This window comes from Triturus cristatus, chromosome 11 (genome assembly GCF_964204655.1).
Source record: "Triturus cristatus chromosome 11, aTriCri1.1, whole genome shotgun sequence".
Taxonomy (NCBI): Eukaryota; Metazoa; Chordata; class Amphibia; order Caudata; family Salamandridae; genus Triturus; species Triturus cristatus.
This window is the reverse complement of record NC_140594.1, coordinates 110,897,842-110,916,444: the sequence shown is the minus strand read 5'-3', so window position 1 is coordinate 110,916,444 and position 18,603 is coordinate 110,897,842. Positions and strand designations below refer to the sequence as shown.

Below are 18,603 nucleotides of genomic sequence, written 5' to 3'. Positions count from 1 at the left end.
ATTACTTACAGTATTCGCACTCCCAATGGTGTCTCAAGCTATCTTCACCCATATTGTCACCATCATAATGGAAGCCCCTATTACAGGAGGCGACTTCAGCTGGCTTATGCAGTGTGTGTGACTTGGAAAGAGCAGGCCCACCATTGATGGTCCCTCCCTCCACCTACCTTCTGGCATAATTGTCTGTGACCCTAGGGCAAGTGATTCTGGAGACATTATCATTCAGAAACCAAGAGATACACATTGCATATATCCGTCTTCTAGATAGGCGATTTCTTATGCCCACAGCTTATTTGAACCTCATAACTGACAGTGTCCACACTAGCAACATATCAGATCATGCTCCAAATTAACCTAGTAGAACCCCAAAATCCCTTCCAACATGGAAGCCCCTGGTGGCCAACTAAACAAGAGTTAGTTCTGTGACATATTTAGAGAAGAAACCACACAATATAACGTAACTCTCTATACCTATCAACTGTTTGCCACTACCCTTCCTCCATTTCGCCTACCTATACCTTACTCTTCACCATCTTAGTTTTTTCATAACAATTGTGCTTGATGTTCCTTGTAAGCAGGTTATGTCGTATGCAGTTCTATGTTTTGCTGTGCAGCTCTCTAATATTGCTTTGAGAAGCAGTACTTAAAAAAAAAAACATTTAAAGAAATAAAAGTAAATGGAAACAAGGATAGCTTGTTTCCCCAGAGCCTGACAACAAAGGCTCTGACCAAGTAGGTAAAATAACTAGAGTGTATGTTGTGTTAAATATGTAGGCATTCAGGTAACCCAAAAAATGAGAGGTTTGCAAGAACAGAAAATTGACAGCCTCTGATGGAGCAGGTACACAAAGACATTGGTCAACACTCCCAGTCTCAACATTCCTGTGAATCTCCTTAATCAAGATAAGCACCCTCCTAAATCGTCTGTATACTTCAAAACAAGCCCTTTACCCGGAACTACTTTTAAAATGCTCATCTCACCGCTAAGATTATTTATTTGGTGGTGCAGGCGTCCTAGTGTCACTTTTGATACATTTTGCAAGTCCACATATGATGGTGAACCTACATGGTAGATCCAATATCAGATGACAGAGCAGCACAATTATTTGTAGTCAATGAGAGGCGATCTGGACCTGGAGTAGACCCAAAATACACAGGTAAAATATGAGCTATTGGAGATAAACCCCAAATTATGTCCATGGGACAACTCCCTCAACAGACCCCGCTCTTCTCCCTCCCACGGTAAATGAGTCATAAATAGAGGGGGTGGTGTCCCTCCATCCATCACAGTCTGTTAGAAAAGGATACCCAATAGCACAGTGAGAAGGTTCCACACTCAATCATAAGCAAATGAGTATATACATACATTTGGGGTGCGTTGGAGATCTAAATATTGGTAAATAGCAAATGAAATGAATGTATCATTTATCCATGTTTGCTATTCTACTGAAAATGCTGATAAAAAGATAAATAAAACAAAGCTAGGAGCTGGTTACAATGCTGATCCTTGCCTTTTGCAGATACCAGAGGTGATCACCTTCTGCTGTGACTTCCTGATCTCCTGGGTGGACGAGGAGAATATCCTGGAGCTGTACCGCTTAGCAGACCTCTTTGACCTCAGTCCTTTCAGCAACCAGCTGGACACCTACATTCTGAAGAACTTCAGTTCTTTCTCAAAGTCTCAGACTTACCGGCAACTTCCTCTGGAAAAAGTCTACTCTCTTCTCAGTAGCAATCGGCTTGAGGTGGAATCTGAGAATGAGGTGTACGAAGCGGCGTTACTTTACCACTACACCCAGGAGCAGGTGGAGACAGACCAGGTATGCTTGATGGAGCCCTCCAGGCTGCTGGAGGCTGTCCGCTTCCCCTTGATGGAGGTACAGCTCCTGCAACGACTGCATGACAAGCTGAGCCAGTGCCCTCTGAAGGAGATGGTGGCCAATGCTTTGAGATATCACAAGAATGAGTGTCTGCAGCCTGTGCTCCAGGGCCCACAGACTGAGCTCCGATCCGAGTACCATTGCCTTGTGGGCTTCGGGGGAATGTATGCTGCTTCGTCCGTGGTGCTGAGTGACCAAGCGAAGTTCCTGCACCCGTTGTTTGGAGGCTGGAGGCAGCTGATTGCCTCACAGGCGCCCAAAATGTCCAATCAAGGGATTGCTGTGCTGAACAATTTTGCATACCTGATCGGTGGGGACAACAACGTGCGAGGCTATCGGGCTGAGGCAAGGTGCTGGAGGTAAGGGGGAGGTGAATTGCATCTGTGTTTGACTACATGTTCTTTTCGTGCTAATACAGCAAAGCATATTACCCCTCCAGCCTTGTATCCTATCGCATACTGACATTCCTTTGGCTTTCCTTGTATTGTTAGCATTACCTAATGCACCTAATTTATCTTTCTCCCTCCTTTTCTCTTTACATTTCTCTTCTTCTCATTTTTTTTGTTGTGTCACCCCTTTCTCTCCACATTCTTGTTTTATTTTTTTCTACTCTATTTTGCTGGTAACATTTATTTTTCTTTCTCCCTCCCCTCATATCTGTCCCTTTTTTTCCTTATCTATTCATCTTTCTTCGGTCTCCCAAAATTGTTTCCTCTTGTCTCCTTTCCCGATCCCATTCTCCTTGATTCCTTCTACCTGTTCACTTGTTTGCATTTTCCTGCTTTCATAATGGTTCTTTTATTTTCTCCTTCTCTCTACCTCCTTGCCATTGCCACTTTTCCCCCAGTCTGCCTTCTTTCATCGCTTCTTTGGAATTTATTTTTCACTCAATCACCAATTTCTTCTCTGTCTCAGGTCTTGTTCTCTCTTTCTCAACTGCCTTTACTGTTTCTCATTTTTTATACTTTCCTCTCTTTCACGTTTCTATGTTTTCTAAGCACTGTGAATACCGGTTACAAAGCGATAAGTTGAAGAATTTGTAAATATTTGGGGCACGTGACTTCCCTCAACTCCTTTGACAGAAGTTGCAAGAAAGGAATCCAAAGCTTAGCGTATTCCGATCCCTTCCCATCAACTCTTATCGATAGGCGCTCCATCGAAAGAAGGTGCCATAGTCTCTGTAGCCAGTCCCTCGAGTCTGGGGCAGCTGGAGAGCCCCACTGCGCCAAAAGAACCTGCCGTGCCGCAAGCAACGCCAACGCAAGTTGTCTGCCCCGCAACGTGCGCAAGGGAATGGACTTGGGGTGAGGGAGACCCAACAGCGTGTTCGCAGGCTCCCGCGGCAGCGTGATCTGAAACGCCTCATCAAGATCATCCAGGATCGCCGCCCAATACCGCAGCAGTTTCGGGCAACGCCACAGCAAATGAACGAGGGTGCCAGGGTGACCACACCCCCGCCAGCAAAGGCCAGATTTAGTAGGGTCCCAAGACTGAATGCGCGCCGGAGTATAGTACCAGTATGCCGCCACCTTATAAGCAGATTCCGCTCCCGTCGTGTCAGACGCTGTGTGATGGACGCGGTAGAAAACATGCTCCCACTCCTTGCGCGTTAGAGGGCGCCCCAACTCAGTCTCCCACCTAACCTGCGCCTTCAATCGCTGCTGCTTAGGACGCGCCATTATCAATGCGTACAGTTCTGATATGAGTTTCCGGTCATCCTTCTTACAAACCAACCAGCGCTCAAAAGTGGTCAAGGGACGGGACATCAAGGCGAAGTTAGAGGGTAGGGTCACCCAATGTGCTAGCTGCGAGTAATGGAAGGCGTCGCTTTCGGCAGGTCAAAATAGTCTTTGTGCAGTTGGGTGAAGGGGATCACACCGTCCGAATCAAAGAGGGAGCCCCCTCTTTTACATCCCTCCTCTCGCCATCGCTGAAAAACAGGAGACGCACATCCCGGCGGAAAGTCAGGGTTGTCCACGATAGGGGTCATAGGGGATGGGGACGTGGTCCACCCCCTAGGGCCAACCAACTGATCCCACGCTTTGAGAGTCGGGGAAGTCACCGGTGACGATTAGAGGCCCCATGCCCTATGCTTCCGCGGAAGCAAGAGCTCACGCCATATATTACAGCCAGCGACCGTCTGGTCCATAAAATTCCAGTGCTTGCTGGACAATGGTCGATTCCACTCCGTGATATACCGTTGGCAAGAGGCTTGGTAATACGCACTCAGTAGCGGAAAGCCCAGCTCCCCCGCGGCCTTTGGCAAGGTAACAAGAGATAAGGTGAGTCTCGGCCTCTTATTATGCCACAAAAACTTAATAAGAAGCTCCTGCAACCTCCGGAGAGTACCCGGCGGCGGTTGCGCCGGGAACATCTGAAACAAATAAAGGACACGCGGCAGCACAGTCATTTTTATCGCCGCGAGTCTCCCATACCAGGCCAGATTAAGGTGAGACCACTCGGATAGCGACCTAGCAGTTTGCTCCACCAACAGCTTGTAATTGAGGAGGACAGTTTTAGCAATGGAAGGGGTCAACCGAATACCCAGGTATGAAATGTCAGAATGCACCCATTGGAAGGCAAAGTCACGCTGCAAGTCACTAACCTCATCCTCCGGGATAGAAAGGTTAAGCACCTGCGATTTCGAAAAATTTACTTTAAACCCTGCTACTAATCTAAAATCCTTGAGCTCCCTCGCCAAATACCGCAGGGTGGTGCGCGGGTGAGTAAGGGAGAGAATAACATCGTCCGCATAGAGACTAATTTTATGTATGTCGGCGCCAAACTTAATACCCTCAACATCCGGATTCGAGCGTATACGCTGGGCAAAGGGCTCCATATAGAGCGCGAATAATAGCGGAGACAGGGGGCACCCCTGCCTCGTCCCCCTGGAGATGGGGAAGAGGGAAGACTGACACCCATTCACTCTCACCGATGCCCTAGGGGCTGCGTAGAGACATTGCACCCAGCGGATAAAGTTCACACCGAAACCAAAAGTGCGCCAAACAGCAAACAGCTAATCCCAGTCTACTCGATCAAAGGCCTTCTCTGCGTCGATGGAAAGTAGACAAGCCTGAGCCCGAGACCGGTGAACCAGGTCAATGAGATGGAGAATACGCTTGGTGTTGTCCCCGCCCTGGCGCGTAGGAATAAAGCCTGATTAATCGGTGTCTATGATGCCATCCATCAGAGGGCTGAGGCGCACCACCAGAATACTCGCAAATAACTTTACGTCTATATTTAAGAGGGAAATTGGCTGATACGAGCCACAATCCCTCGGATCCTTCCCAGGCTTAAGTATGACCGTAATCGCGGCTTCCGACATAGAGGGAGTTACCTCCCCAGTATCCAGAAAAGAGTTGAAAAGACGCGTTAAAAGCGGAGCCAGCTCAACACAAAAGGTTTTATAAAACAAAGCGGAAAAACCATCCGGCCCAGGCGATTTGACGATCTTGAGATGGGCTATCGCAGATATGACTTCCTCAATGTGGATGGCGGACTCCAACGCGTCAGCCGAGGATGCAAACAATGGCGTAATGCAGCAGGATGCAAGGTAAGCCTCTCTCCCTTCTGACCCGGTCTCCTCCCTAGTATACAAGCGCTGATAAAAGTGGTGGAAAGAATCCACAATAAGGGCGTCGGTGGTATGCTCCACTGCGCGGGAGTCCCTAATGGTCTGTATCGCTGTACGCTGTGCGCACGCACGCAGCCTATGGGCTAACAGACGCCCCCCTTTATCCCCACTGAGGTAAAATTCATGGCGCAAGCGCAAAAGTGCATGTTCAGCCCTGTCGAGGTCTAAATGCTTCAGCATGCGCCGTTTCGTTTCAAGCTCCCTCCACACCCTAGGCGCACCTGTTCGTTTGTGGATAGACTCCAAGGCCCCCACCTCCTTCTCCAGCTCTGCACGCTTAGCCTTACGCAGACGCGTGAACGCACCCGTTAGCGCAATGAACTCTCCCCGTACTACCAGCTTGAGGGCCTCCCAAACTGCAGCTAAAGATGTACCCTCTTGGTCATTAGCTGCCAGGTAAACAATGATCGTGTCCCGTATACGAGTAACTACTGATTCCGAGTGTAGCAAAGAATCACGCAGACGCCAACCGGGAGATGGGGGTCGCGCATCAGGAGAGCTGAGTTGCACCGATATGAGGGCATGGTCGGATAGTGAGCGGACATCTGATAAGCAGGACAAAAGGGGAGTGGAAGCGAAGAAGTGGTCAAGGCGGGCATAAGTTTTATGCGCTCCAGAGTAGTAAATATAGTCTCGTTCAGTATGATGCTGTACACGCCAGACATCATGTAAGCCGCCGTCACTCATCCACAGCCTTCCCCCCTGCGATAGGACGCCCGTACGATGGGACCGCTGCTCAGACCTATCCATACACGTATCCATTACCACATGCAGGTCCCCACCCACTAAGATCAGGGCGTCTGGCGAAGCCAGAACCTCAGAAAAGGCCGTTCTCAGGAAGGGTTCCTGATGCTCATCCGGGGCATACAACGACTCTATAGTGAAGTACGTGTCCCCCCATTGCACACGAAGCGCAAGGAGTCTCCCCTTGATCTCGGCAACCTGGGAGAGAACTTTACACTGAACGCGCGCGCTAAAAAGGATTGCGACCCCATGCTTTTTAGCCGCGCCTGAAGACCACACCTGTAGAGGGAAGCGCTTGTCTCTCATCCGCTTAGTGTCCTTAGAGAGGCGATGAGTCTCCTGCAGCAGACACACGTCGCCCCCTACTCCCTCCAAGAGGGACAGGATAGCGGAGCGCTTAATAGGACTATTTAAGCCCCTAACATTCAGATTCACCACCTTTAGACTCCTCCCCATAGAGGTCAGGCGGGGACAAGCCAGGGCCTAAGCGCAGAACACCAGAGCGATGAGGTGGGCCGAAGGGCAGCAACCCTAGGACATACATCTCCCAAACCCAAGAGAGAACTGATGCGGAGCCCCAACACATTCCCCAAAAACAACCCCTTCCCCACTCCTCTCCCCCAAGCCCAAAGAACACAACAAACATGGAAAAGACAATGCAAAACACAGGACACCAGAGCCCTGGGAAAGGACAACAGTCTGTCACGTAGATCAAACGATGTGGGGAACATGGCACTATGAAAAATGACACCTCGTCACTGAAGGCGATATACATCCAACCCCCAAAGGGTAGTTGATGATAAGAACACTCAACCAAGGTCCTCTCCCCTCCGGCGCCGTGAAAGAGCCCACCTGATGCCCGCCATACATGGCTCATGGAACGCTGTTGTTAACCGTCACCTGTGCCACTGACGTGACAGCCGCCTCTCGCTCCATAAGACTAGTGGACACGTCGGGTCTCGAGGACTGAGGGGATCGCCCAACGCGCTGCCAGCCATCCGAGCGTCTGCGCCGCCGTGAGGGAGCGACAGCTTCCCCAGCCGGGGAAGAGGGCCGGTCCAACCCCAGGACTTCATAAGCGGTAGCCAGAGAACGAAGCTGGAGGAGATTGCCCTGATATTTAAAGATAAGCCGGAATGGGTGACCCCACGAATATGGGATGTTATTCTCACAAAGATGATTAGTGATGGGCTTAAACTCCCTACGTTTCACCAAGGTGGAAGCAGCTAAGTCCTGATAGAGGGTCGGTTGGTAGCCCCGAAACTGCACCGGGCTGAGATCACGGGCCTTCCGAAGGATTTGCTCCTTGAGTTGGAAGTCGTGCACGCACACCAGTATGTCCGGTGGGGGAGCCTTCGCACCCCTTGGTAAGCCAACACGGTGCACACGGTCCATCTGAATTTCCCGCTCTTCCCCCTCCCCCAAAATCTGCCGAAAGAGTTGGAGAACATAGTCCCGGAGATCGTCCCCTTCTCCTTTCCATGGCACAGCCCGGATTCTGATGTTATTCCGTCGAGAACGGTTTTCGAGGTCCTCGACGTGGGCTTTCAGATCAAGGTTTTGCTCCGTGAGACGGATGACATCCTGTTGGAGCTGATGCAGATCATCCTCACGCCCCAAATCGTGCTCTTCCACAGTAGCAACGCGCTCCCCAAGGGCGTCCACGTCGTGCCGCACTTCACGGAGGTCAGAGGAGAGCTGAGAGCGAAGTTCCAGAATGTCCTCCTTAATGGCGGAGAATAAGTCAAGCATAAACGCATTAGTGGCCGGCTGGTCACTATCCTCAGGCGGCGGCGAGTGTGGAGCGGATTGGAAAGAGGACGGACCCGTGGACTTCTGCATAGCGTCTTTCAGGGTCTTGTCCCTCCTATTTTTGGTGGATGACATGTCAGCAAAACGAGCCCCCCACAAAGTTACCAGACCAGCAGGGCCCACGAATCCGAAGGGACGGGGACAGCGCTACGGCACCCCCGAAGCTCGCCCTCAGCACACAGTAGGGCCACCAGCGCAACGCCGACCGTCGACACACGGCCCGAGCACCTCCTTCACAAGGCCAGCTGTCCCCCCACAGCTGCGGACTAGAGCGCAACGCCCCCACAGCAGGAGCGGTATGACCCCGCACCGCAGGCCCCTGAAGACCTCACCACCGGCCCTCCACAGCACGGCTCAGGCAAGGAGGCGCCGGCCTCCCAGGCCCACAGCTAGCAGTCAGGCCTGGTAATGTCTAGGCAGAGGTGGGGGGGGGAGCACACATCCACAGCGCGCACCCCAGCGGTGTCACCCGAAGTCAATGGGGAGCGCAGATCAATCTACACAGTGGCAGGCCACAGGGCCCTGCAGCAAGGCCTCACACGCGCCCCACAAGCGCGCATCCCACCGTCCGCCGAGGTGCGGACCGAGCAATACCCTCCGGCTGCGAGCACTCCCCTCTACAACAGCACTCACCGCCAGTTCGCCAGCCGTTGGGTCCAGAAAGGGCACGGGTCCCCGCCAAGTGGCCGCAGGGCCGGGAGCCACTGGGCCGGGTCCTCCAGCAATGCAAATAGCGGCCAGAGAGCAGGCCGCACCGCTCTCTCCGTGCTGACTCCAGGGCATCCAAGGGCGAGCCTCAGTCAGCGCCGCCGCCGTCTCCAGACCGCCTCAGGGCACCTCCGCTACCTCCATCGCCTCTCCACTTTGCCCAACGCGGCCGTTAGCTCAGGTCAGTAGGGCCGCCGGGTCGCAGCAAGGCCGGGACCGGATGGTCCGCCAAACTCATGGAGCGTCACCGTTCCCCAGGACAGCGGACCGTTGATGGCACCGGGTTCCGCCAAGGACGCAAATCGCCGCTAAATTGCCGCAGGGCCGGAAGACGCCGGGCTGGGTCCGCCAGGAATGCAAATGGCGGCCATGTAGCAGGCCGCACCACCTTTTCCACGTCTACTCCAGCCCATCCAAGGGGTGAGCCCCAGTCAGCGCCGCCTCCGCCTCCAGACCACCTCTGGGCACGTCGCCGATCGCGGCCGTCAATCCAAATCAGCAGGGCCGCCGGGCTGCAGCAAGGCCGGGGCCGGATGGTTCCACAAAGCTCACGGATCGTCGCCGCTCCCCAGAAAGAGGACCGCTGAAGGCATCTATCGGACAGCGCCGGAGAGACAGAGAAACGCGCCTCACTCGCTGCCATCTTAGCCACGCCCCTACTTGGCACTTTAAGAAGAAGGGTAAGTGCAACTACTTACCCATGCAAGCCACGCAAAAGTGACCTGCCAACCCGGTCCTGAATAAAGCCCTCCGACCTGACAAGGCACCCAAAGGGCTGAAACATGTCTACCGCTTGACCATCCATTTTCTTCACAGGTGCTATAGATCAGTAGCCTTTCTAGTTACGCACCGCATTACTGTTAATCTTGCCCTACCCCTGACGAAATAAAATTGAACCAGAGGCAAAGAGTCACTTTTAAGCTCACTTCACCCTTACCCTCACAACTCCTGATCACCATCCCTGATCACTACTGTGAATAATCAGTTGGTCTCCCTCCTGATGGAGGAAAGCACAGAGAAGACCCAATGATGATGCTTTTCACGTAATAAAAAAAAGCAGATAACCAAGATATACCGCTGCCACGAGAAATACGTGAATGAGGGGTTTTTAGACTGCAAGAACCTAAGACCCTGGGGAAAACAGGACAAGTGATCCATTCTCCTCTGATTACTTGACATCCTTTCTTAAACATCAGTCGTCAAATGATTTTACACTATTGCACAATACATTATTTAAAAAAATTATATCGTACTTCCAAAGACCAAGTAAGGCCAGGACAAAAAAAATCAAAGCAAAATACCCCTGGTACAGTACTGACTGTAGACACGCCCGTGGGGCCCTTAGTGAGGCTATCAAGTCAGGTAATGTGGCTAGAGTGCGAACTGTTAGGACCGCATATAAGAACGTCACCCTTTCTGCCAAAAAAGCCTGGGATGAGGATAGGTGGTTGGAATTAAAACGTGCATGTGGTACCAAAAACTCACAATGGTTTTGGCATCTGGTAAAATGGAGGTGTGGAGGGGTGGCACCACCGCCGGAAAATCATGTTGATCTGGATGTATGGGTTAGGCATTTTTCCATCCAATATGCTAGTGATGAAATAGAGGATTGTGCATCTGTAGTGATATATTTCAACCCTAATGTTAAGGTATTTGATGAGGCAGACGTTAGTGCTGCCCTTAATTCACTTACAGGAGGTTAAGCACGAGGGCTAGACTGCGTTCCTGTTGATATGTTCTTGTCGGACAGACCTAAATGGACCCAATATATATTTCTATTAGCTAATGCTATTGCCCATGGCGCTCCCATTCCGGTCACCTCGCGGGGAGCAGAGATAATCACAATATACAAAAAAGGAGATAAATCGACGCCAGGCAACTACAGACCCATAAGCCTCATAGATTCCATACAAAAGGTGGTGGCTCGGCTTGTCCTTGCCAAGATTCATGTATGGATGGATGAAAATTCCATTATTAGCAACCTTCAGGCAGGCTTTCGGGTACACATAATCACAATCAACCAGGTCTTTCGCTTTGTTACACTATACTGGCGAACAGTAGCCCTCGGCAAGGGCAGCATGCATGCTGCTTTTGTCAATTTGAAATCAGCCTTTGTCCTGGTCCCACGGCTTAAACTGTGGGAGGTATTGAAAGCATTAGGGATGCCAATGGACTTACTTTCCCTTATTGTTCGCCTCCATGAGGGCAACTTTGCACAGATCCGATGGGGGGTGCAGGGAGAAAAGACAGATCCCTTCCCAGTACTTAAGGGCGTCCGTTCAGGATGTGTGTTAGCTCCTACGCTATTTACCCTTTTCATGAATGGATTGGCAAATTATTTGGCTGCCACCCACACTGACGACCCTGTTTTAGCTGGCAGAACGATCCCGATCTTAATGTGTGCAGATGATACTTTTATATTCTCCAAAACTCCAAGTGGCTTACAACTAGCATTGCGAAGATATGAAGAATTTTGTCTTCTTCGAGGCCTAAAAATTAATGCTGACAAGACAAAATTCATGGCTTTTAATCATCATCGATATTTTACAGACAAAATATTCATGTATGGGCTTCCCCTTGAGAAGCTCGATGCATTTGTCTATTTGGGCATAAAATTGCAGAAGGACATGAGATGGAAGCTGCATGTTGATGCCATGGCATTAAAACACAGACAGTTAGCGGGCATTCTAAGAAAGGAATTTAGAACTTAACTCACAAAACCACTTAGCCCAGTACTTCAAATTTATAACACCAAGGTGGTGAGCTCGGCCCTTTATGGTGCCGAGCTATGGGGCCTAGAAAATCTGCTGCAGCTAACTGTTACTGAGAATGTTTTTTCGAGCGATAACCAGTCTACCGCAAAGTACACCCATTGTTCCCCTAAGAAGCGATATAGGTAGGAATGCTATGGCATACCTCGCCAGATTATGACCTATTCTATACTGGCGTAGGCTATGGTGTACGCCGCAACTGACAGACTATGCTGAGGGCTTAAGGGACATTTTGATACAGACCAATTCCATAAAATCAGCTGGTTGAGGAATCTGAAGGGCCTCTTCTATGGAATGGGCCTTGCACATTTGTGGGATAACCCTACTCTCTCCTTGTTCCTGACAAAAGACACACTTAAGGACATATACTGGGAGATGATTGCATAAGAACAGCGTAGGTGCCACTATTCCACTTCACTTACAGGTCTTCACCTACAGATTACATCTCTCCCAAATCTTGAGCTTTATTGGGATGCTATTACAAAGCCCTTGGACCGGAAATTGTATTTCCAATTTAGATCAGGAACCTTACCCCTAAAGTGCTTCACATCCAAATGGTCCACTGCAAAGGATAACAAATGTAAAATATGTGCACACCAAGCAGAAACTTTATCACATGTATTGTTTTCCTGCCCTGCATACGTAGGGCCACGCAAAGCATGGCAGGTGCAAATTTACAGGAATATGGATACAATATCGTGTAGTACAGCTCTCCGTATTCTCTGTACAGATCCATCACTCAGGTATGCTATACCGATGGCAAAATTCTTAAGGTGGATGTGGGTCATACGTGCGCAGCAAATTTCGGCTGGAAACAGAACAAGCATTGAAAATGCAATAGGTCTCGCCTTTGATTAAGTTAAAGCCATTTGCTTTGCTAATGGTATTGTATAGTAAAGCAAATGGCTTTAACTTAATAAAAGGCGAGACCTATTGCATTTTTAATGCTTGTTATTAGAGGACAGGGTCCCCATGAAGAACATTACAGCTCCTGTGAAGCATGGCAAAGAATCTTCCCTAGAGAGACACTCTCACCCCATGATGTTCCAGAGCTATTTATTAGACAACGTTAACTAGGCTTCAAAGTCCCGAAAAGGCAAACTACTGGCTTTTGAGAGACTTGGCGCTACAGCGCGGCTTTTTGTCACAGTCCAGCGCTATACAAATCAGAGAAACGAACGCATGCTTGAATAAATAAACGGTGAAAGTTTTCACACCGTGGTAAGCTCTGACTTCCTACTTCAAATATACTTCGATTGCATATCTATTTGCCACGTCCGACTGCAGACTCTGCCAGCCTTAAACACATCTCTCCTCACTTCTCCCAGCACAATATCACAACAGACTTATTCCCCAGCAGATGACGTGCTCGACGCGTGCTTCAGGTAAGCCCTTCTCTGATTGGCTTCAAATTCCTACCCGTACTGCACTTTCATACCCAATTAAATGTACCTGTCATATTTTATCACCCTACCACAATAGATATCTCAATTACACATCATGTCATCTACATTACATTTATGCCATTTTCGCACCTCGTTGATGGGTAAAACGTTGCGACATTTGTGTGCTATGCCCATTCCGAGGTGCAGACCTCTGAACTGTGTGCCAACCGTGCACACTGAAGTGACAGACCTCAGCATGGGGGGTAATTAAGCAATGCGCAATTTGACCGCGAGATTTGCCCGGATTCGCATCCTTTAATTTACAATTACGTTAATTTACTCCATGAAATGTGTTCTGTCACCGTTCTTGGGTCTCCTAAGCGCTAGAACAGTGCTTGAAATGGAAAAATAGAAGTGCAGTACTTTGTACTAGAGTACTTGCTTGTTTCTGAGAAGTACCGGTACTCTGCAATCAAAAGTATTTCATTTCTCTTGAAAAGTGTTGGTACCCTCCCTCTCAAAATAAAAAAAGTGCTGGTACTCATTACTGGACAGTTCCGGCCCATTTAAAGCACTGCGCTAGAAGAACTGTTGAGGTTTCATAAATAAATAGAAGACAAGCGCTCCTGTGTGTACTGGCAAAAAGTCAGTCACCTTTACCCCGCACCCCAAGTCCTTTAAAGCCACACGTAGTGGTATGTCTCGAGTGCACTTAATGAAAGACTCGCCATAGGCTGCCACAGTCACACACTGCAGCCTGCCCCCACATGTTGTTGACCTGTCTGGACAACGCATCCTGCTGTGACCACGGATGAGGCGCACCAGCCCCAGGCTCCGGGTCTGATTCAAAACCACCTGACACTGGGGCTGACTTATCACCGCGCAGCCCGCAAATGAGGTGGGAGTGCGGTGGTGCAGAAGAAAGGATTCCTGGGGTAGGGAAAGAACAGTGGGAAAAGGCACGGGTGATGACAAGTAAAAGGAAAGGGACATTCTCTGTATGCAGGAAGGAGTGCCTATTCCCACTGACAACAGGGACGGAAAGTGCCAAAGGCCCACCATATACAGCTGGGGTACAGGCCCGCTACTGTTATTCACGGGTAAAAGACAGTTATTTTCACACGGCTACAGGCCCGCTTCTATTCTTCACGGACACAGGCCTGTGCTGCTATTACACCGGTACGGGCCCGCTACTGTTATTTGGGTACATGCTCACTACTGTTACACTGGAACACCCTATACTGTTATTACACGGGTCCAGGCCTGTTATGGTTACACGGGTACAGGCCGGCTATGGTTACACAGGGACACCCTGTGCTGCACACTACAGCCCCACTACTGTTGCACAGCTACAGGCCCACTACTGTTACAGAGAGATAGTCAGTGTTATTGTAACACGAGTACAGGCCAGTGCTATTGTTACACACATACCGACCGCTATTGTTGCACGGGTACAGGACAGCTAATATTATACACTGTACAAACCGCTACTGTTACACGGATTCAAACCACTAACCACTTATGCTCTACACGGGTACAGACCGCTACTGTTACACGGATTCAAACCACTAACCACCTATGCTATACACGGGTACAGGACCGCTAATGTTATACACGGCTACATACCGCTACTGTTACACGGGTACAGGCAGTTGCTGTTACAATTGGGATGTCAGTGTTATGTAACATGGGTATCGGCCCGCTTGTTACCCTAGTACAGGCCAGCTACTGCTACACAGATGCCAAGTGCTAGCCCTGCACGCCCTGTGTGCACCAGGATACAGCTTGTTTACTGTTATACGAGTACGGGCCACGTACTTTTAAGAGCCCCCACAATTGTTACAGGTGGGTCCCACCCCAGCGACTGTAGCAGGGTTCAGGGGTCAGCCGGTTCCACGGGGACAGCCCCTGCTGGTGTTCCAGATGTGCTGGCTTTGGTTCTGTTAGAGGGGGAGGCCTCTGCCCCGTTCCACGGGTGCAGCGCCCGACGCCGTCACATCTGTAAAACCAGTGCACTGTCACAGATCGCAGCCCCCAGCCCCGGTGTTACAAGGATATACTGTAGGGTTATCTTCGGTTGTAAGATAGCGTCACCCGGTGTCAGGTGTCTAGCGAGGGCTGCATTCAGAAGACCGCAGCCCCTCTACCTGCCATATGGACCCCGCTCCAGCCAATCTGCGCCCGCCCCTGTTTCATGGGCACTGCACTCCGCTGCCTGCTTACACACAGGCGCCTGACAGATAGTACTCCACTGCACACGGGATCTTCTCTCCCTGTAACTAACAATGTCGCAGGAAACAACAGCCGAGTCAACTGTCGCGTTTTTAGAACTGAATTTCCAGAAACCAATGTAGGCCTCGCAAGGGTGGTGGAAAGTGATGTATAAGTACTTCAAATGACACAATACAGTGTAGCATAGGAAGGCAACTGCAATCGGGGAGCACGGAGGACTATCGTAGGGCTTTGCGGCCCGGGGAATCATTTTAAAAGGACATTGCCTCAGCCTGGCATAGGCAGGTGGGGGCAATCTGGGAGCAGGGGGGACTGTTGGAAGGACTTCGCGGCCAAATGGGGGAAAGTGCTTCCCCGGCTAATTAAAGGACACTGTATAACGCCGCAGATAAAAGATCCAGTCCGGGTGGGCGGGGCCAAAAGTGGACAGGACGGCAACAAGGAGGGACTAAGTAGCCTCCATTACAATTAGAAGCCAGCATTTCGCACGGAAGATTACACTACCCAATAAAAAAGATGGGCGGGGCTTCAAGTCCCCTTCCTAAAGCGTATTGATTACAAAAAGCCCTCGCATGATGAGAGCAGCGCATGCGCGCTGCTAACGCAAGGCGAGACCTAAAAAGGAACATCATCTTATTCATGTATGTGCACTCGGCCCATTGTGAAGTGTGGATTCCATCTTGTTCTTATTAGCCTTTTCTGTGACCATTTGAGATCCTCTGTAAGTTTAGCTTTTTAATGTTCGTTCACCCATGAATTAATGTCTTGGTATTATATTGGGAATTTTGCACTAAAATGTTAATTATAAAATGTTTTAACCTTTTATCTGTAACGCTTTAATGACATGTACTGTAGAATAAAGCATCTTTGATGTGATGTAAATATTTAGTTAATTGTATTCAGAGTGGGAGGTGCAACATATCTTTCTATCTCGAAATGCCGATTTATAATTTACTTTTTATTGATGTATATTTTATTTCTATTTTAATGAATTGCTTAGGCTGTTATATGGAATTAGGAAAAACAGAGAAAGAAAAAAGGCAGCTTAAATCACAAACAGAAGTTATTAAGACGTCTCATTTTACTGACCTTCGAAGGATGAAAGGCCAAGGTGGCTGTGTTAGTATTCAGACTGAAACCTCTGCACCAGGAATATTATAGGACTGCTTTAACCTCCTGAGCTAGCCTAAATCAACATGGTTTAAGTGAAAAGAAAACATTACAGATAAGAAAAAAACACCAGATATGCGAAAAAGCAGCCCATAGTCAGAGACCCAGAGTAGTCAAAAGAAAAGGCATAACATGTGTTTCTGCCATAAAATAGTTTGAGCACCCTGCTTAGGCAGCGTGGTACTGTGCTTGGGTCTGGAAGATAAAGGGTCACTACAGCCAGAAGGGGCCTGGTAATATATGGAATAAAGTTCCCCCTGCAGTACATTATAAGGATATTGAAAGTCAACAAGGAAATTCGTGACAATATAGAGGAACAATGCCAAAGGTCAAGTTACTTTTTAAAGTCCTATAACTCTGAGTTGGTTTGCAATATCCTTATCATGTATGACAGGGGATACTTTACTCCTTATAGTATTTGGTCACACCATAACCCTTCACACAAGGCACTTAGATCCTTCTTGTGCTTCTCTTTAATATGAAAAAGACAAGATGTTTGCAAACATGAGAAACAACATTTTGAATGTCTAGTGCAGAAACACCAAAAAAGTATTAGATATTTGTTGCAGAAAGATATTACAATTTTTTTAGTACAAATTAGATTTTTTTAAATCCCTGTGACTCAGAACATGCAGAAACATTCAGAGTGTCTATCTTTCAATTATTATTGAAAGCGTGAAAATAATAAACCTGTTGCCATAAATATCGCCTTTTTGCTGATCACTGCTCGTCTTGAAAAACAGTGCAGAAGAAGGAACAGCCACAGTCCCTTTTTCGGTCTTGTCTGTGACAGCGCACGCACTGCATGCACTCTCACTTACAAGAGATATTGTATACAACAAGGGGCTTGTACCCTGCCCATTGCTTTGCATTCATTGACTTAATTGTCGCTCTTACTTGCTGCCTTCGGATTGGCCAGCACATGCTGCATTCAAATCCTCTCCTTTCGGCTGGAGCATAGACCAAGTACTGATTGCTTCAGCTTGATTGCTGTCCTTCCGCTGATCGTGCTGGAGGTACTACCTTTATTTTTTTCTTCTTCCCTGTCGTCCATGTAGAACATCTTGCCATTTGTAACTATGTTTTACTATACCACACCACTTCAAAGAAGCCCCTTTCTCATTTGAAATTGGTATTTATTGTGACAACAGATGTTATCTGCTTTTATGGTGACAACTCATGTGCTTCCAAATCTATTTTCAATACGAAATGGACATAGGCACAATTGCTTTCTTTATGCAATAGGAGTTTTTGCCAAATATCTATCTTTCTTTTTCATGCATGACGAGGTTAGCTGGTTTGCTCAAAGTCACATTGGTGTTGTGCCGAGACCTAACAAGCATTGGCAAAGCCAATAGATCATGTCTTGACTATTGGCTCTTCCATTGCCTTTTAATCATGCTGTAAAACATGGGCAATGCCGACTTTGACAATGATATGTACTCATTCATATAGCAGCGTGTCAAAAACATATATAAAAAAAAGCACATTAGCCATATCGCAGTCTGAAATTAGTTTTACCCACACTGCAAAGCATCTGTACTGCTGTACATCATGGCTACAAAACATTGCCAAAGCCAGTAGCGCTAATAGGCGAGACCTAGTGACTTTGCCAATGCTTGTTACTTTATGCATCACCCTTGTATTGCTGCTTTTTTTTCTCTCCCTGTCTAACCTGCTTTGTTTTCTGCTAATTTCTTGTGCACTCCCCACTTTGTCACTGCCTCCCCCATGCTTATGTTCACTGACTTTCAGGTAATAAGTTCAGTATTCTGTTTTCCTGCTCGCATTTTGTCTGCGTGACAGATATTTCCGTCCTGTTTACCAGAAAGATAGGCTGCGTTTCGCTTCATTAAACCAGCGATGCCGCTTCCTCTCTTTCCCTAGTTAATGTCCTTGGAGGGTATTTGTGCAAAGGGAGATACAATTGCAGATCCTGAATGTTAGCAAACTCTTCTTTTCACAGTGTATACTATGTTGTGCCTTGGATTTTAAGAGACTTTTACCTATGGGGGCTTGGGTGAGGTTTTGTAATTATGGTTCAGTGGTTTCCTTGTTTTAGATATGACCCCCGTCACAACAAGTGGTTCCAGATCCAGTCAATGCAGCAGGAGCATGCTGACCTCAGTGTGTGTGCTGTGGGAGAGTATTTGTATGCAGTTGGTGGGCGCGACTACCGTGAAGAGTTGAAAGTAGTGGAGCGGTATGATCCCAGCACAAACATGTGGACCTATGTGGCACCCTTGGAAAAAGAGGTAAGTTAGATG

General features: G+C 48.6%; 1 protein-coding gene across 2 annotated transcripts in view; it reads left to right on the top strand.

Annotated features, from left to right (window-relative positions):
* Window positions 1–18,603, top strand: part of KLHL22 (kelch like family member 22) — a 209,889-nt gene that overhangs the window by 70,569 nt on the left and 120,717 nt on the right. For both annotated transcript variants that reach the window (XM_085633380.1, XM_085633381.1), the window contains exons 4-5: window positions 1,521–2,239; window positions 18,399–18,591. In XM_085633380.1, the coding sequence (XP_085489506.1) occupies window positions 1,521–2,239; window positions 18,399–18,591 (912 nt within the window). The remainder of the gene's footprint in view (window positions 1–1,520; window positions 2,240–18,398; window positions 18,592–18,603) is intronic.